Source organism: Colossoma macropomum, unplaced genomic scaffold (assembly GCF_904425465.1).
Source record: "Colossoma macropomum unplaced genomic scaffold, Colossoma_macropomum, whole genome shotgun sequence".
Classification (NCBI taxonomy): domain Eukaryota; kingdom Metazoa; phylum Chordata; class Actinopteri; order Characiformes; family Serrasalmidae; genus Colossoma; species Colossoma macropomum.
In genome coordinates, this window is record NW_023494788.1 from 41,516,814 (window position 1) to 41,535,144 (window position 18,331).

Genomic DNA, 18,331 nt, shown 5'->3' on the forward strand with positions numbered 1-18,331 from the left:
AGTCACACTATTTCGAGGAAAAAGTCGCACTATTTCGAGAAAAAGTCGTACTATTTCGAGAAAAAGTCACACTATTTCGAGAAAAAGTCGTACTATTTCGAGAAAAAGTTGCCCTATTTTGAGAAAAAAGTCATACTATTCGAGAAAAAGTCGCACTATTTCGAGAAAAAAGTCGCAGTATTTCGAGGATAAAGTGGGTTAACTGTAGGGGGGCTGCCATAACGCTTTGGGGTCTCGGTTGCTGTACTGTAGGGGGGCTGCCATAACGCTTTGGGGTCTCGGTTGCTGTCCTGTAGGGGGGCTGCCATAACGCTTTGGGGTCTCGGTTGCTGTCCTGTAGGGGGGCTGCCATAACGCTTTGGGGTCTCGGTTGCTGTACTGTAGGGGGGCTGCCATAACGCTTTGGGGTCTCGGTTGCTGTACTGTAGGGGGGCTGCCATAACGCTTTGGGGTCTCGGTTGCTGTACTGTAGGGGGGCTGCCATAACGCTTTGGGGTCTCGGTTGCTGTCCTGTAGGGGGGCTGCCATAACGCTTTGGGGTCTCGGTTGCTGTCCTGTAGGGGGGCTGCCATAACGCGTTGGGGTCTCGGTTGCTGTACTGTAGGGGGGCTGCCATAACGCGTTGGGGTCTCGGTTGCTGTACTGTAGGGGGGCTGCCATAACGCGTTGGGGTCTCGGTTGCTGTACTATAGAGGGGCTGCCATAACGTGTTGGGGTCTCGGTTGCTGTACTGTAGGGGGGCTGCCATAACGCGTTGGGGTCTCGGTTGCTGTACTGTAGGGGGGCTGCCATAACGCGTTGGGGTCTCGGTTGCTGTACTGGTGCCGGAGCTCCACTCACTCCTGTCTCTCTGTGGATCATTCTGATCATCATTTTCTCTGTCTGTGAAACTTCATGCCCTCTTTGAATGGGGGGAGATGGAGCCCCCGATAGCCGTGTAGACGACCCTGCCTGCGATTCTCCTTCAACAACACAGACAGACAGTTTCCTCCGAGTCCGTCTGGCTCTTTATTCCAGATAAACACAGTTTCCTGCTCCGTTTCAGCCGGTTCTTATACTAATAACAGGCTGGTGCTGATGTGCAGGAGAGACAGGGAGACTGAGTGTTTCTTTATGGGTGAATCGATATGAAAGTAGAACTCCACCAACTCACCGCCCCTCATTTAACACGAGGAGGGGCTGCTTCACTTCGCAAAGCCTTTGGCCACAATATTATGACTTTTTTCTCAAAATATTCTGGCTTTTTTCTCGAATATTACGACTTTTTTTTCAAAATAGTACGACATTTTTTCTCGAAATATTACGACTTTTTTCTCAAAATTACGACTTTTTTCTTGAAATATTATGACTTTTTTCTCAAAATATTACAACTTTTTTCTCGAAATAGCACGACTTTGTTCTCAAAGTCCACTATTTTTATTTTTTATTAACAGCGGCCCTAAAACACCGTCGTATTATTACTGAATACGTGTATTTCGCAAAACGTGTATTAAGATTTTAATCAAACAAAAGATAAAATAGTATGAGTTTCATATTCGTTGGTCTGATGGATTATATAATTCTGATGCAAATTTATACCCACACAGCTGGATTTCGCTGTTAGCGAGACAACTTAAGCCCAAAGATGAGGACTGTCCAATAGAAATGTCCCTCAGCTCTTTTCCTATTGGACAAGCTTGACCTTGGGTTTAAGTAAACTGGCAAAACTGCGAAATCCTGTTTAATGAAATACCTCCTGGCCTTTGGGCACTGTTTAAATAAACAATCATTTAATTCTCCAGTAGTCAGTTAAAAAAAGAATCTGGCTGACTTTTTCAAAATTTCAGGATAATTCAGTGTTTTAGAAGTAAACAAAGTCATTCAGAGTGGTTTGGTGTGAAACGTTCAGTTCTAGAGAAACGTACAGAGTAGGAACTGGGTGGTGATAGGAACCAGACGTCTGAGGAGACTAATGCCTTTAAAAGCTCCTTCATAGCAAGTTATTATATGAAATAGTTACGAATACGAGGCCAGAGACATTTGCTGCGTCCCAAACCAGAAACACAAGCTACCGTATTACTTAATATGTCATCATTAGAAGTCCATTCATCTGTATAGTAAGTATAGAATAGTAGTATAGCGGTTTATATATATTCATATATTATTAAGTTGGTTTGAAAGTCGAAGTCAGTTTTCGTAAAATTATCGTTCAAAGACGATATTTTTCCCATAGGGAATGAATGGGCGTAATCTTCGGGACATTCAAACTAACTGCCACCAGTGATGTCACAACGAACATCTCACACACACACACTCACACGCAGTACACACAGACTCACACACACACAGCCTAATGCACAGCAGTATCAGCACAAATAATGAATTTAAATTGGAACTGCTTTTAAGGAAGTACTGAATTTAAGGTGGAACTTCAATTAACATAGGATTAATTTTAAGGCAGAACTTTAATTAACATAGCACTAAATGTAAGGTGGCACAGAATTAAAGGTGGAACTGTTTGCACTAAATTTAAGGTGGAACTTCAATTAAAACAGTATTAAATTTAAGGTGGAACCGCAATACGCATAGCACTACATTTAAGGTGGCACAGAATTCGAGGTGGAACTCTCTTTAAGGTAGCATTAAATGAAGGTAGAACAGAATTTAAGGTGGAACTGCATTTAAGGTGGCAGTGAATTTAACACTAAAATTAAGGTGGAACCGCAATTAACATAGCACTAAATTTAAGGTGGCACAGAATTCAAGGTGGAACTCTCTTTAAGGTAGCACTAAAATGAAGGTAGCACCGAATTTAAGGTGGAACTTTATTTAAGGTGGAAGTGCATTTAAGGTGGCAGTGAATTTAACACTAAAATTAAGGTGGAACTGCTTTTAAGGTAGCGCTAAATTAAAGGTGGCACAGAATTTAAGGTGGAACGCTAAGCAGCGTTTTAACAACCATCAACAGTCTCCCACCATTTTAACGTTTTATTGTTTTTAGCTGGCTTTTTCAAGCCGACTTAACGTTAAAGCTCGTTCACGAACTTTTCCTTTCGGGCTGAGGAATGTTTTCCCAGTTTCTGCGTGGACGTTTGCGCACCGAAGCGTTCTGGATACAACATAGGGTTAAGTAGCTTAGCTAAGCGCGCTGATATTGGACAGCGGCCAAAGTCCCGGCAAACTTCCCCGCGTTCACGCATGACTGTGAACTCATCATGGCGCCGCTCTTGGTCCCGTTGCGGTGTGGACTCCACGTCCAGAAACGCAGGTTAGCCGTTCTGCTCCAGCAGGGCAGCTCGTATCACGTTCGGAGCTGTGATAACAGAACCGGGAGGACCGGCGCTGGTGGCGGTAAAGGGAGGCAGCGGAGCGCGTATCAGGTAAGCGGCCAGTCTCAGCCTCGCTATGCTAACAGCTACAAGGGCAGACGCGCGAGCCGGGCTACAGAGACTGGCTGGTTAGCTTAGCTGCTAACACACCAGCAACAGAGTGAGTTCGGTGGTGTGCTGTGAATACGTTCTTGACGACCGGACGGGTAGAGGGCAGAGAAGAAGATTCGGTAGCGTCAAGCGTCCCGACCCTGTGTCCTGTCAGGAATGTAGTCTGACCACCCGTATGGTCGGTAGCAGAGCGAGCTAGTTGTTAGCTAGGTTAGCTAACTTGGCTATCTGGGGGAAATTTGCCGGGTTAGCCGACCAGCTAACCTAACCTATCTTCTGAAGCTTGTTTACTGCGTTACTGAAAAGCCTCAGACCCGGTAAAAGGTGTCTATATTTATAATGTTTAGCCGTTAGTGGTTCGTGCATTTATACTTAATTCCCGGGGAGCTAGCTAGAAGTTAGTGAGCCGAACTTTGGGTCCTGTGAGCGGCGTGCGGGGTTGCCTGAAAAGCGGTGTAACCAACGAGCCTTGTTTTCGTATCGGGGCGTTATGTCATGTCACAGCTAAGGCGATAGGTTGTACGTTCTTGGCGCAGACAGTCTTCTGTTCTCTCTTGGAATAAATGCAGTTTATGTGGTGTTTGGTGGAAGTTTGCGCAATTTCCAAAATGGCAGAGGTGTCCACAGGTGACATGCAGAGTCTAGTCCTGAACGAAGAGGAATGATAGGCATCAGAGTTCTCAGTTATCTTTTATAACCATGTGACCTTGATAAATTGCTGGAATTGCTCATTGACAGAATGTGTGGCGCTGCGTTTGACAGTGAACTGAGTGAGGATGACCATGGGCTGACCCAAAGACTGAGCTCTGCACAGTGGCTGACACACTGCGTGGCTGATGGCTGCACTATTTTGCTCTTACACAACAGTGCGAGCTGATTGGTTGAGCAGCGTTCTGACTGTGCTGTTATTTCACCATAACATCACAGGTTTTTCACAAAGGCTGTATCACTCCGCTGAGACGCTGTTGCTAAGCAACGACTTTGACAGCTGTAGGAGACGCTCAAGACATTTGAACGTTTTTGCTTCTTACTTTGCCACAAACAGAAAACGGACACTTTTAAGATCACATTTGACCGACAGCCGATTTGGTCAGACTCTGAAGATGAGACGACACTAAATTCCCAAACTGTCATCACCACTGAGCATCAGTCGGCAGCTGTGACAGAAGAACAGCTGCACAACCTGGAATCAGCCAGAAATGAACCCAATACCATTTGCCAAACGTGTAGTCTGATCTTCAGAGTCTGACCAAATCAGACTGAGCCATAAAACGTTACTCTGACGTAACAACAAGCTGCTTGTTAAGGAACTATAATTTGGTGAAGGAACTGCGAACATAAGAACATTAAACGCCGCGTTCACGGCCCAGTTTATTAATTTATTACTTTATTTATTTAACTGTTGTATAAAAGCAATAGAACACTCGAGGAGTGTGTTATCGCCAATAACATCACGGCTGTGATGATCTACGGCGACCAAATCACAGCCGTGATGTTATTTCGCAATAACACTCCCTCTTGGGTTCTACTGCCTAAATAGGGAGTGATTCCCAATGCAGCTCTACGTATAGTACGTATTAAAGTTCTGAGTTTTAGAAATGCTGAGTGTTATTCTAACCGTACACTAGAAGACTTTGAAAAGACTTTTGAAAGACTAAAGTCCGACACCTAAAGACAATGTCAGAATTTTTAGTCACAGACTATGATTTTGCAAAGACTGTAAATCTTGCAGTGTCACTATTTACAAGAATGCAACTAGATTTTTAAGATTATGTCCCATCATGCACCATCATCTGGGAATTTACAAGCAGAAAAACACTTTTCCTTCCACTCTGTAGTGGTACAGATGGGAAGATATGTCGGCTGAGCATGTAAAGATCTGGGGCTCAGCCCAGTTCACTGTAGAACTGTATATTCTGGCAGATCATCACCCAGAATCTTTAATTAACCTGTAAAATGTGCAGTTACATTTTTAATTTGACTAAGATTTACACATGAATAAAACATGCAGCGATTCAGCATTGTTGATTTGGGTGTTATGAATTAAACAAAAAAAAACATGAACAAAGCAAAAAAAAGGGAAAAAAAATTGATGATTCTTCAATGATGCTGTTTCTAAAGTCCTTCACATTTCCTTGCATCACTGTTACACTCCTGAAATATTGAAACAGCAAGTTTACATTTTAAGTTAATATGATCATTGTATTAAAGTGGAGCAGCCTTTTTTTTTTTACAGAGATACAATAATATTAAACATGGTTGATTTTGTCGCAGCGTCAAGATGAGAAAAAGACGGCCATCCTGACCGCCTCACACTAAACGAACGAGATAACGCGATGCGACTCCAGCAAGACTCTCATGATTTTATTCCGACACTGGATATTTGTCTGCGACAGTGAAATCGCTTGAAAACTCGTTTGGTGTAAAGCCGAGACTCAAGCTGCCTCCAGATTCGCTCCCTATTAGCGAAATAGTGCACTATATAAGCTGCTTTCCAAAATCTAGGCTTCAGCCAAGAATGGGGCGGTCCTGTTCTATGAAGGCCCCTTGTTTGTACTTCATAATGCAAAACGAGGCCGTCAACCAAGGCTGCTGTGTCACTTCATCAGAAAGAAGTTGGCAAACGCAGAAATTAATAGAGAAAGTACTGTTGATGTGGATGAGAAGCTGGCAAGCAAAACATTGATGTGAATGTTGTAATATGTGTCTGACAGAACTATTTGTTTGTAATGAAATGCTGTCCTGCAATCCAGAAGCAGGTGCATTTTACATCCTGCACTAAGGATGGGCAGTATGGCGATATTTTATTGTTATTGTAATAAATTATGTCACAGTACGCTTTTCTGAGCATATGAATGTTGTCAGTACTTAAAGAAGACTGACTAACTACATGTTTCACACAAAGTGAGCACAGTTAGGCCTGTTTAATTGGATTTAGTGCAGTTTGTAAAACATCGAATAAAAATAATTAGTTTTAGGATTATTATTATTATTATTATTATTATTATTATTATCATCATCATTATAATATCATATGTGGCACTACAGGTTCTATTTGGTCAGTTCCAACTTATTAAATCTTAGAAAAACTCAGTATGATGATGCATAGTGTTTATCATTAAAATGTCTCAAAATGTTGTGATATAATATTTTTGTCATATTGTCCACCCCTACCCTTACTCAGTTTACATCCTCTTAAACAGATGAAAGTAGAAATAGCATATATAGTCCAAAGAAATCCATGTATCTCCATTTTTGTCGATTTTTATTTTTCTACTTCACACACCAGCTGTCCTTTACGTTGTGTGAAAATCTCATGATGAATGAACCAATAGAAATGCTCTAAAATCACTTTGAATAAACTCTCTTTGCATTAACTTCCATTGAAAGGTGAGAGTGTTTTTGCCTTTTTCTGTAAAGTTACTATTTTGCAGATACTTGTTTTTCTTTGGTCAGCGATGATATGTTACTCTATATTTTACTGCCCTTTTTAAATAACTTGTAGTAACTGCTTTCATCTGTTGGTGTTTCTCTTGAATCTTCTTTGGGTCAGATGCAAGCACAGAATATTCTGAGTGACAAAACACCATGAAGTATACCTCAGGTGGCATTCTCAAAAATTTTGTAGGCTGTATATCGTCTTGTTATGGTACCACCAGTCAACACAGTGACTGTGGAGACAGCAGCACTCTTAGAGCCACTGTTTGTACACCGTTAATAAAGCGTCTTGACAGATAAAATATAGCCATAGTGTGTTGCGAGGTCCGTGACTGTAATAACAACAGCAACAAAACTTTTATAAGCAACATTAAGCTTTTAGAGTGTCCTGGCTGTCTGGCATCATGAGGGAAAGGGGACGAAGAGCTGAGCCAGCGAAGGAGAAATCTATGGATAGCGAGAATAAACAAGACAAATTTTTCAGCTGTCTCTTTAAACCAGGGGTCTTTAATTAAAATTCAATAAGGTCCAGTTAGAGAAAATATCCTCAAGCAAAGGTCCAGAACATCATAATGTCTAACTTGTATTATGACTCAGTACCATACACCAATCAGGCATAACATTATGACCACCTCCTTGTTTCTATGCTCATTGTCCATTTTATCAGCTCCACTTACTATATAGGTGCACTTTGTAGTTCTACAGTTACAGACTGTAGTCCATCTGTTTCTCTGATACTTTGTTAGCCCCCTTTTACCCTGTTCTTCAGTGGTCAGGACCCCCATGGACCCTCACAGAGCAGGTACTATTTGGGTGGTGGATCATTCTCAGCACTCCAGTAACACTGACGTGGTGGTGGTGTGTTAGTGTGTGTTGTGCTGGTCTGAGTGGATCAGACACAGCAGTGCTAAGTATCGTTAAAACCGCGGTCGATTACCGCGGTGTGAAAACTCGGAGATTCGGAGAAATTTCAGCCTTCTATGAAGACCAGGTCTGACGTTTGGTCATATTGTGTTTTATAAGGATGCAGAAGGAAAGTGAAGATGACCACCCTGTCTGCAGAACAGGCTGAAAGAAAATAGCGGCGAAAGGGGGCAACACATCAAACCTTATGAGTCATCTTCGCGACCACCACCCGCTGCCTGCAAGAATGCAAGGTTAACTTTAACGTCTGTGGACTTCGAAATAGGAGAAATGTCACGGTGTCAGTGGTCCAGCTTTAATTCTCTATGCAGGGAAATCCCTAGTTATAAATAATAATAATAATAATAATAATAATAATAACAGTAATAATAACACATTTGCTATTCTTTTGTTTGCAGAGTATTACAAGTATTGTAAGTAATACAAAAGTAATACTAAAAATGTATTGACCTTATTTTTTAATGTTTATGCAAACAAAAAGTGCATATTGCTGCCAATTCTATTTGTGTTAATATAAAAGTTGTATCAGTATTTATTATTTTTTAAATTTATTTTACTTTTCAACACATTTGACCAATATCGCGATAATACCGATAATCGTGATAATTTTTGGTCATGATAATCGTGATATGAAATTTTAATATCGTTTCATCTCTAGCACTAACACAGGGCAGGATTGCTAAGTGCAAAACACGGTGCTTTGGGTACCCAGGACCAGGTTTGATAGTCCTTTGGTTCTCTCTTCTAGATATCAGTCTGACAATTTGAGGAACGCAAACTCAACTCAACCCCTCAGCTTTATAGCAAAGCAGGTTATTAGGTCACCACATTGTTCTGTAGTTACAGAGTTCACTTTTAATTAGTGCAGCTTTTTGCAAAACATCAGTCTCATTTGTTTGTTGTGTGTTTGCTACATTGTGTATTTAGTCAGTTCTGATTATGTCCTTCAGATATTTACACCTGAAGCCGAGTGTAGCCAATTCAACCTGTGAAAGCTGAATTATCTGCAGATACTAACTTTATCGAGCATTTTTTGTGTGTATCATTGTGTATCTAGCAAAATTGTCTCCTTTTGTTTTGTGAGAGACGCAGTATTCAAATAGTCCACATGCTGTAGTGTTTTTGTTGCATTAAGACTTTAATTGCCTTTTCATTGGCAACGAGGAGCTCAACTAAACCCATAATATCACTGTCGCATTGTCACATGGTGACAGCTGTCAAAGCAAACATTTGTCATATTTTGCAACTTGTACTGAGAGATAAGGCTGAAAAAGCGATCCCTCCCTCCCTGGACCACATTATGTGGCCACACAGCTTGTGACGGAACTAAACAAGTGAGTAAAAACACCAGAGCTGAGGACCAGACTGAAATACTGACACCTAGACTTTACGTCTAAATGTGACGTGGTTATTAATTATTATTTACAACTTAAGTTGAATTGAACATTCACGTAATGACCTCTACTTCAATATTTAGGCCAATTTGACGAGTTTTGTTAGATGATAGCTATGTTTATTGGTCTTGTTGTGTAGTTTTATTTGCTTTTCTGGGCCACAGTAAGTTTGAGAGAGAGCAGTGATCTAGTACCAGGTAATGCTATCGGACTGACATCAACAGAATACGGAGGGAGGAAAACCAGAATTGATCCAGTCCAGTCTGGTGACAGATCTAGTCCGAAATAGCATGTGGTGACAATTGTAGCAGCACTGTGGCCAACGGCATGAAACAGAGATCTTTAGAGATCACCCTCTCACCCTAAAGTAGAGCAGCTCCAGCCCTGGAAGTTTTAGAAGCCGGGAAAGTTCCACTAATCCCAATCTAAAAAAATTGCAGTGGTTTCCAAACAGCTGTCATGTCCTGGTGGTTAGTTAAATTACGAAAACTGTGAAAAATCTAATCCAAAGGCATTTATAGCTGATTTCCAGAGCGACTCCACTCTAAGGCCTGAAACATACTTCACGCAAGGACGCGAACGTGAATGACCGCGCTCAGCCAACGTACTGCAAACGCTCGGTCCTTCTGTACAAACTTACACATTCTTACATTGCTGTGGAGGTTAAAACACTCAGTACTGAAGGGGGCGATAGAGTACAAATCAGAGAAGGATCTACTGTTTACTGTTAATCAGTTTCTCTCTCGCTCTCCTTTTATTTGAGCCCCTGAGCGGCGTCTGCCTGAGTCGCCACATGGGAGCCACCAGAGCTGCTAGAGTCACCAGAGCTCCATCTCCGTTGGCTGATCTGCACCGTTTTGACCTCCGTGGAGTTTCACGCTGTACAACGCTGTGCAAACCTCACCTTCATGAACTGACCCTCCTGATGCTGCTGTATAAACTCAAACTATCTAATTAACCATTGCTCCTCCTGTTTTTCCCCGTTTTGTATTATAATATTGTATACTAACGCTGTTTGCTATCCGGTGTGGACCAGAGGAGGATGGGTTCCTCTTTTGAGTCCTGGTTCCTCTCAGTGTTTCTTCCTCTTGCTCTTAGGGAGTTTTTCCTTCCATTGGCGACGCTCATGGGGGCTCGGACCCGGATTTTTCTGTAAAGCTGCTTTGTGACAACACCTGCTATAAAAAGCTCTATATAAATAAACGTTGACTTGACTACTGTTATTCCAACAACCTCAACAGCTAAACATGGACAGCAGTGAACTGCTCGTCTACTGTGGCAGTTGAGAAGCACACTAGCGGTACAAGACCGCTTGGTCAGGCTTGGCTGTTTTAGCGCCCCCTGCTGTAGCACTCAGAATGCAGCTCGCGCTTGCGTCACTTTACGCGCTTTATGAAATGCATCTTGACACATTTTGAGCGCAACCACGTGTGAAACCCCATCTGCGTAGCTCGAAGCGTCTGCGTTCGCGTCCTTGTGTGAAGTATGTTTTGGGCATAACAATGGAAAACAGTGTTTTTTTTAATATATAAAGCATGTGTTTTTTGGGGGAGGGTGATTTAATTGATAATCATGATTTTGTTTTTAGTTGGACAATATTTTGCTAAATATTCATAGAAATTGTCCAGGCCTATAGCAGTGTGTCAGAGGCGAGCTGGCTTGTGCCAGATGAGCAGCGTCTAGCTCTGGTCACAGTACGCTTTTATCACAGAATTTCTTTTCACGTGCTATTTTGGGCTTGTCCTTAATAATCGATATCGATAATGACATGCACTGTAGAGGGTAAAATACCTAAAATGTTTACAGTTGTTCATGGTGGGACGTTGTTCTTAAACTGCTGAATTTTTTGCTGTTGCTTTTTTTCTAAAGTGTGGAGTCTCAACCTATTCTTTCTCATAAAGGACTAGGCCTTTCATCGTTGCTCTTTTTATACGCAAGCATGATTGCATCATCTAAAATGTTTTTTGAAAATTTCACAATGTTTCGTGTCTGTCCCAACTTTCTGGAAAATGCAGGGGTCAGTTTCAGAAAGAGAATATGTTTACCAAATCCAAGGAAGTTGATAAAGTACAGCATTACATATCTTTGAACAGTTTTTGCTCAAATGGAGGTGAATGTAGACACATTTAGTTATAAATCAATGCTTTCAGTTTTTCTTTTCATTTTACCTATTGTTGAACTTTTTTGCGATGTATTTGCATTTTGTGACTCATATTGTTTCATGGGGAGATAGGGGAAGATATTCCATATTGTGTTGTAGCTATGAAACTCATTTGTCAGTCATTTTTCACATGCACTTCTGGCTAAAGGAGATCTTGAGGATTACAGGAGGGAAATTCTGAATGTAGATTACCTGTAAGCTCAGTGAAGCCAAGCTTTGGCTTGGACTTTTCATTGCAGATCCTTTTAGTCTCACACTAGGCTTTACCTGTACTGTACCATCTCTTACTGTTTTCCTGTTTTCTTCTAGTTACTGGGTCCAAATCTAACATCATCAACATGGGCATCAAGTCGAGGGAACAGTCGGCAGATACTGGAAGCTGCAAAAGTAAGCTTGATTAAATCCAGCATGATATGATAAGTAAATTCCAGGTGGAGCTGGAGAAGTGGTTTCAAAGGCATGTGGATTCTAAAAGTATGCAGGGAATTGGTGTTTTTGATTTAGTTTTTTCTTTCATCTGCAGACAAGACCTTGTTTTTTCTGACCTTGCAATTTATACAGTCCTTATAAATCACTCAAAGTGCACTTTAAATCGTTTACTTATCCTGTAAAAGGGCAAGACTTTCATTTTCCGTATAGCTAGTGGTTGCTGTCCTGAAGCACCCTTGACATCCAGCATAAATTGCATACACTGACCATTTACCTGTAGCATGAAGAAAACAGTATGACTACTTTTGCATTTCAGCATTTGCAGATACCAGAGAGAACCTGCTGGCACGGCCACGCTGGTGGAGGCCTGAGTGCAGATCCCAAAAATGTGGTAAGGTTGTTTTACATGTATTACCGTGTTTTACAGCTGTATTACAATGGCTTCTCCTTTAATCTGTTATTCCTCATTAGGGTTGTTAAGATTTACTCATTAAACTTAATAACTAAATAAAAAAAAAAAAAAATTAAAAATTAAAATTAGATCAAACTGTATCTTCATGCCCTGTGATGGACTGGCGACCTGTCCAGGGTGTATCCTGCCTTCTGCCCGATGACAGCTGGGATAGGCTTCAGCACCCCACCGCGACCCAGAAGGATAAGCGGTTTAGATGATGTATGTGTGTGTGTGTCTTCCTCATAAATTGGCAGTGATTTAGGAGTGGATGAAATGGCAAAAATACATCACAAAAACATCAAAATTCTCCAAGACATTTTAATGATAGCTTATATCCATTGTGATATTTAACAACCTCAAATTTAAAAAGAATTGGGAAGGTATGTGAAATGCTAATAAAAAGAGAAAGCAATGGTTACTAAATTGTTTGACCTGCATTAAAGTGAGAACAGTACTTAATAATTGTTTGGGGACAGAAGACTCCAGTTGATCCAGTTGATCCAGTTTTGAAAGCAGATTTTATTTTTTTTTTATTAATCTTCTGTTATACAAGTCTTCAGCTGCGCCTTTGTAACACATTACATTTTTAATAGGAGATAAGTCTGACCTGTAGGCAGGCCAATTTATATGTTTGTATGTCTTTCAGCCTGATTTGTGCCTTTACAGAAGTGCAGTTTACCCATGCCGTGCACACTAATACACCTCCACACCATAACAGATTCTGGATTTTTACTTTTTTACGCTGGTAACGATCTGGGTGGACCTTTTTCGTCTTTGACCCGGACAGCGTTACCTCCCTTAATTTCCATAAACAATCTCAAAGGTTGGCTCAAATCACATTTCCAATGTGAATCAATTAATTTCAGGTGAAGTTGAACCCAGAGAAGTCGGTGGCGTTTCTGGACATTTTTGACATACGACTTTGTTTCGTACAGTCTTAACTTTAACTTATGGATGCTGTAACGAACGTTGTTTAGTCACAACAGTTTTTCAGAGTGTGTCTGAGCCCATGCAGTGATATCTGTCAGAGAAGCATGTTGGTTTTTAATGCAGTGCCAGCTGAGGAATTGAAGGTTATGGGCATTCGGCTGTGGTTCTCAGCCTTGCCTTCATGCACAGAGGTTTCTCTGGTTTCCCGGAATCTTTTGATGAGATGCACCATAGAGTGTGAAATACCTGAAATCCTTGCTTGTTGAGGTACATTGTTGTTAAACTGTTGGGTTTTTTGCTGATGCATTTTTTGGCAGAGTGACGAGACTCAATGCATCCTGGCTCATAAAGGACCAGGCCTTTGCTGGATGCTCCTTTTATTCAGTAGCATGATTGCCTCGACTGTTTATGTTTTTAAACATTTCTCAGCATTCTTATCTTAAATTGCCCCATCCCAGTTTCTTTGGCGCATACTGCGGACATCAATTTCACATTGAGCGTAAAATAATGAAAAAGATAAGACTCGAAATATCTTGTCTTCATACTCGTTTTAAATACAGGTAAAAGTGGATTCACAAATCATTGCCTTCTGGTTTTGTTTGCGTTTTACATCCTGTCCCAACTGTTCGGAATTGAGGTTTGTAGTTTTTCAGGTTTGACAAGTAGGAACAGAAAACAAAGAATCACTTTAGCTATTTTTTAAACTGTCCTTACTTTATTACTAGTGAAATTAATCAGTAGGTCAGAAGTAGAATTAACAGTGAGTGTGTTTACATGCACTCAATAATCCGATAATGGCAGAAAATCAAATTTTGTCAGTAATCCGATTGACGCATTTATATGCAGTTGAGTAATCTGATAATGGGAAAAATCCAGGTCTACGTGAGTCAGGCAGTAATTAGATATCTGCTTTGCAACCAGCCAATAAACATTTAAACCCTTTATTTTGTGTTATTTTGTGTTATACAGTGTTTTGCTGCGTCTCGGGGCGACACTGCTCACTTTTTTCCGAAAGAAATCAGAGTAAGAGAGAAATCTGATTACTGAGCTAAAATCCAGCCTCTTTATCACATTTCTTAATTGGATTTCTAGATCGGAATATGATGTTTACATGGCCGTTTAAATAATTGCATAACTGCAGAAATCCAGTTATGATCGTCTTATTGAATGCATGTAAACGCGCTCAATGACAGCCTTGCTCTGCTGTCTTATGCTATGTGGATATGTTTTATTTTATTTATTTATTTATTTTTTTCTTTTAAAACCACAGAAGCCAAATGAGCCTGAATGTCTCATGATGATAAACAATATGCTATATCTATGACAGTGACGGTCAGTGTTTTGGATAGGTTTACATAAAGAATGTAATGGTCTCAGACTACAGCCCTCAGCCATGTTTATTGCTGAAAAGAATGGCCTGATGTTCTCTGTCAGGGTATGTTGGCGATCATAATGACAGGGAATAATAGATCAGAGGCTCCATTGGTCTAAGTTCAATATTAGATGTTTTTTTTTTCTGCATAACAAGCCGCATTGCATTAAAAACAAACTGAATTTCTTCTCATGCAGTGCTGTGACAACTAAGTGAAGCTTACCCCCCACACTCCCCCCTTTTTTCTCCCCGTCATGTTGCCTAGTTGGATGTGACCAAGCACAGGTGTCGGCTATTTTTAATTTGATTTACTTTGTTCCCGTGCCATTCCGCCAGCGCCTCATTTTTATGTTACCATATTGACAGGATTAGAGGAGTTTACTCATATTTTTGAGACAGTCATGGCAGCAGGTGGTTGGACAGAGTAAACAGGCCGGTTGGCACACACAGCATGCGAGCGAGTGGGCTTGGTGGAAGCTCAGGGGAACAGCGCTGCGTGGGATGCCAGGCAGCGTCTCCACGGCCACCTGCAGCGGCTGCTGCTACCGCTGCCGCCCTGCCTGCCCTCGCGGCCCGGACCATATGATGCTCTGTCCCCCAGCTGTCCGGCAATGCGTGTGTGGTTTCAGAAAGCAGCTTCCCAAAGTTGTCATAGATCACCTGAAGAACTGAGCCAAGCAGAAAACAGTTCAGAGATAAATATTCATTATTTCAGTCACTAAATCTGATTAGCTTTAGCTGATTATCTCAGTGCCGAGCTGACATTGGCTTCCCTGTAGACCGTTCACCTGAGCTCTAGCGTTTAGTGTGTTTAAAGCAATATTTCTGTAAAAAATCAGTTTCACACAACTCTGGATATGTACCGAAAATAGTTGCAGCATCGATATTAAGCCTGTTTAGGCTGGGCACCGAAATTCAATACCAGAAAAGCACCGACCGAAACATCTCAGTACTATTGACTACCCAAAAGTCTCAAAAACATTGATGCCTATTCTCGATACTTTGCATAAAATGCAAATCACAGAGGATTATTGGATTAACCTTACAACTGATGCAAAAAACTGCAACTGGCTTCCTGATGAACAGAAACGTAGAGAGGACGCAGCTAAATGTGTCGAAGAGGTTGAAAGTCTGGCTCTACTTTAAAAAAGTTACTGAGAACAGTTCCAGGGGCGACATGTGCCTTAAGATAGTGGCTTCCAAAACAGGTGATACGTCAAATCTGATGAAACATTTGATTACAGACGAAATTAATTAGGGCCAGTTCTACCAGTGCTACTCCACTCGAAAAGCTAAGGATGCCGGTTGAGGGGAGGGAAGAAGCCACAGAGCTGTAACCAGCTTTATTGTTAGCAGCCAGCTTTATTGATTGCAGCCTTTTTTGACTGTTGAGTCTCTCTGGTTTAGGTGGGACACGCGGGATAGATCATTTGTTTTATCCCTCTAAGGCAAGGATGCACAACTCCGGGCCTGGAGGGCCAGCACAGTTTGGAGGTCCCCCTGCTCAAACGCACTCACTTAACCTGGCAGTTAACAGAAAAGTGTGATCAGGTGTGTTTGAGCAGGTAAATCACCAAACTGTGCTGGACACTGGCCCTCCAGGACCGAGGTTGTGCACCCCTGCTCGATGGCATACCTGTAGCAGTGGTTACAATAATGTGTTTGTGAATACGTTTTTCTCTGTTTTTCATTTCTTCAAAGAGATGACAAGCATTAAATCCCAAGTATCGGCCCCTGTCCAGAGATATGCCATCAAACACACTAATGTCTGCCTGGTATGCAGTAGAAAAAGAAAACTATGATAATAATATTTCCTTTTTTTTTGGTCACAATTAGAAAAAAGATATCGGGGAAAAAAATATCGTTATGGTATCGTTATTGAATTGAAAGTATCGTATCGGTCAGAAACCACATAAGCAAGTCTATTTGAGATTCCTTAAAAAGGCCCAGCTGTTCTGAAAATTCTGATTTCAATAGCTGATAATATCGGCCATATAATTGTGTATTTGCATACTAGATTTCTTAATTTTTACTCCAGTAGCTTTAGATGAACACTGCTTTAGTAAAAGATATGATTCAGTCCTTACTTGTCTCACTCAAACAGCAGAAACTCAGTCTTAAATAATGAAACCTCTTTTTATATGTTTTTGTTATTCTAACTGTAATGATGTGTTCAGTCTGTATTGTTCTCATGAAGTTAAGCAGGGAGTGACTCACATTCCCTACAGGCACAACTGTGAAATGTTTTGCCCCATCACTGGGAGATCACTAGTTTGAATAAAAAATGTTAATTATCACCACTTTAGCACTGATATTTTAGCCAGTATTCATTAAAACCATGGCTTATCCATATTGCCTGATGCTTTCGCCCAGTGATAAATCGGTTCGACTCATCAGCTCAACTGGGTTTGGGGCAAGGGTGAGAGGAATCAGGCATGCAGATTGCACAGTGCAAGTTAATGGGGTATAAGCTTCTTTTATTTATTGGCTACATTTGGGTCTTGACATTAAGCTTTTTTGATGACTTGTAAAACCACATTTTACATGACTGAAGGCCAAAAACACTTAAGTAACCAGCTACTTACTTCTCACTGGGGTCCGCACAGTAGGTAACGCAGAACATCCCTTGCTCTTCAACATAGCTTAGCCAGTCAAATTCATCAATTCAAGTGGCGAGACTTTTTCGTTCCCTCTTAGACTCTTACAGGTTAGCGTTAGCCTGTTTTCTCAATACAACAACTACTATTATTACTACTATTACTACTACTATTGCTGTTACTGCTATAACCATTACTAGTACTATTACTACTGCTATTACTATTACATTTACTACTATTATTACCATTACTACTATTATTGCTACTATTACTACTATTACTGCAACTATTGCTACTATTACTACGATTACTGCTACAATTACTACTATTATTACTGCTACTATTACTATTATTACTGCTACTATTACTACTATTACTGCTACTATTACTACTATTACTGCAACTATTACTACTATTACTGCTACTATTACTACTATTACTACTACTATTGCTGTTACTGCTATAACTATTATTACTACTATTGCTACTGATATTACTATTACATTTACTTCTATTATTACTATTACTACTATTACTACTATTACTGCTACTATTACTACTATTATTACTGCTACTATTACTACTATTACTACTATTAATGAGTTACTATTACTATTATTATTACTATTACTGCCACTATTACTGTTACTACTATTACTACTATTACTATTACTACTACTATTACTGCTACTACTATTACTTCTGTTACTATTACTACTACTATTACTACTATTACTATTAATTAGTATTACTATTACTATTATTATTACTATTGCTGCTATTACTGTTACTACTATTACTCCTATTACTACTACTATTACTGCTACTACTATTACTTCTGTTACTATTACTACTACTATTACTTCTATTACTGCTACTATTACTACTATAAAGAAACTTTGTCACTGCCATGGTGACTTTACGAATAGTGCTTATGTTGCAGCACATTTTGCTGTTGATGTATTTTGATGTAGTGCTGTTAATGAATCAATATGCCTTTAAATACGTTGTATAGTGGATGACAAATGCTTTTGGTTGAACACAGTTTCAAAAACGTACTTCTGTAGGCAGTCTTGAAAGTCCTCAGCACTGCACAGAGAAACATTTTCTCATCCACACTGCTTTAGTATGCATGATTCAACCCATCAACTAATTATCAAGCCCTTCATGAGTTGAATTAGGGGTGTTAGGAAAGGGAAAATGCTAAAATCCA

General features: G+C 40.4%; 1 protein-coding gene across 1 annotated transcript in view; it reads left to right on the forward strand.

The window, feature by feature from the left end:
* Positions 1–3,194: 3,194 nt before the first annotated feature.
* abcb7 (ATP-binding cassette, sub-family B (MDR/TAP), member 7) overlaps positions 3,195–18,331 on the forward strand; it is a 64,758-nt gene continuing 49,621 nt past the window's right edge. Inside the window, exons 1-3 of the mRNA XM_036569385.1 lie at positions 3,195–3,359; positions 11,646–11,723; positions 12,082–12,156. Of these exons, the coding sequence (XP_036425278.1) occupies positions 3,195–3,359; positions 11,646–11,723; positions 12,082–12,156 (318 nt within the window). The remainder of the gene's footprint in view (positions 3,360–11,645; positions 11,724–12,081; positions 12,157–18,331) is intronic.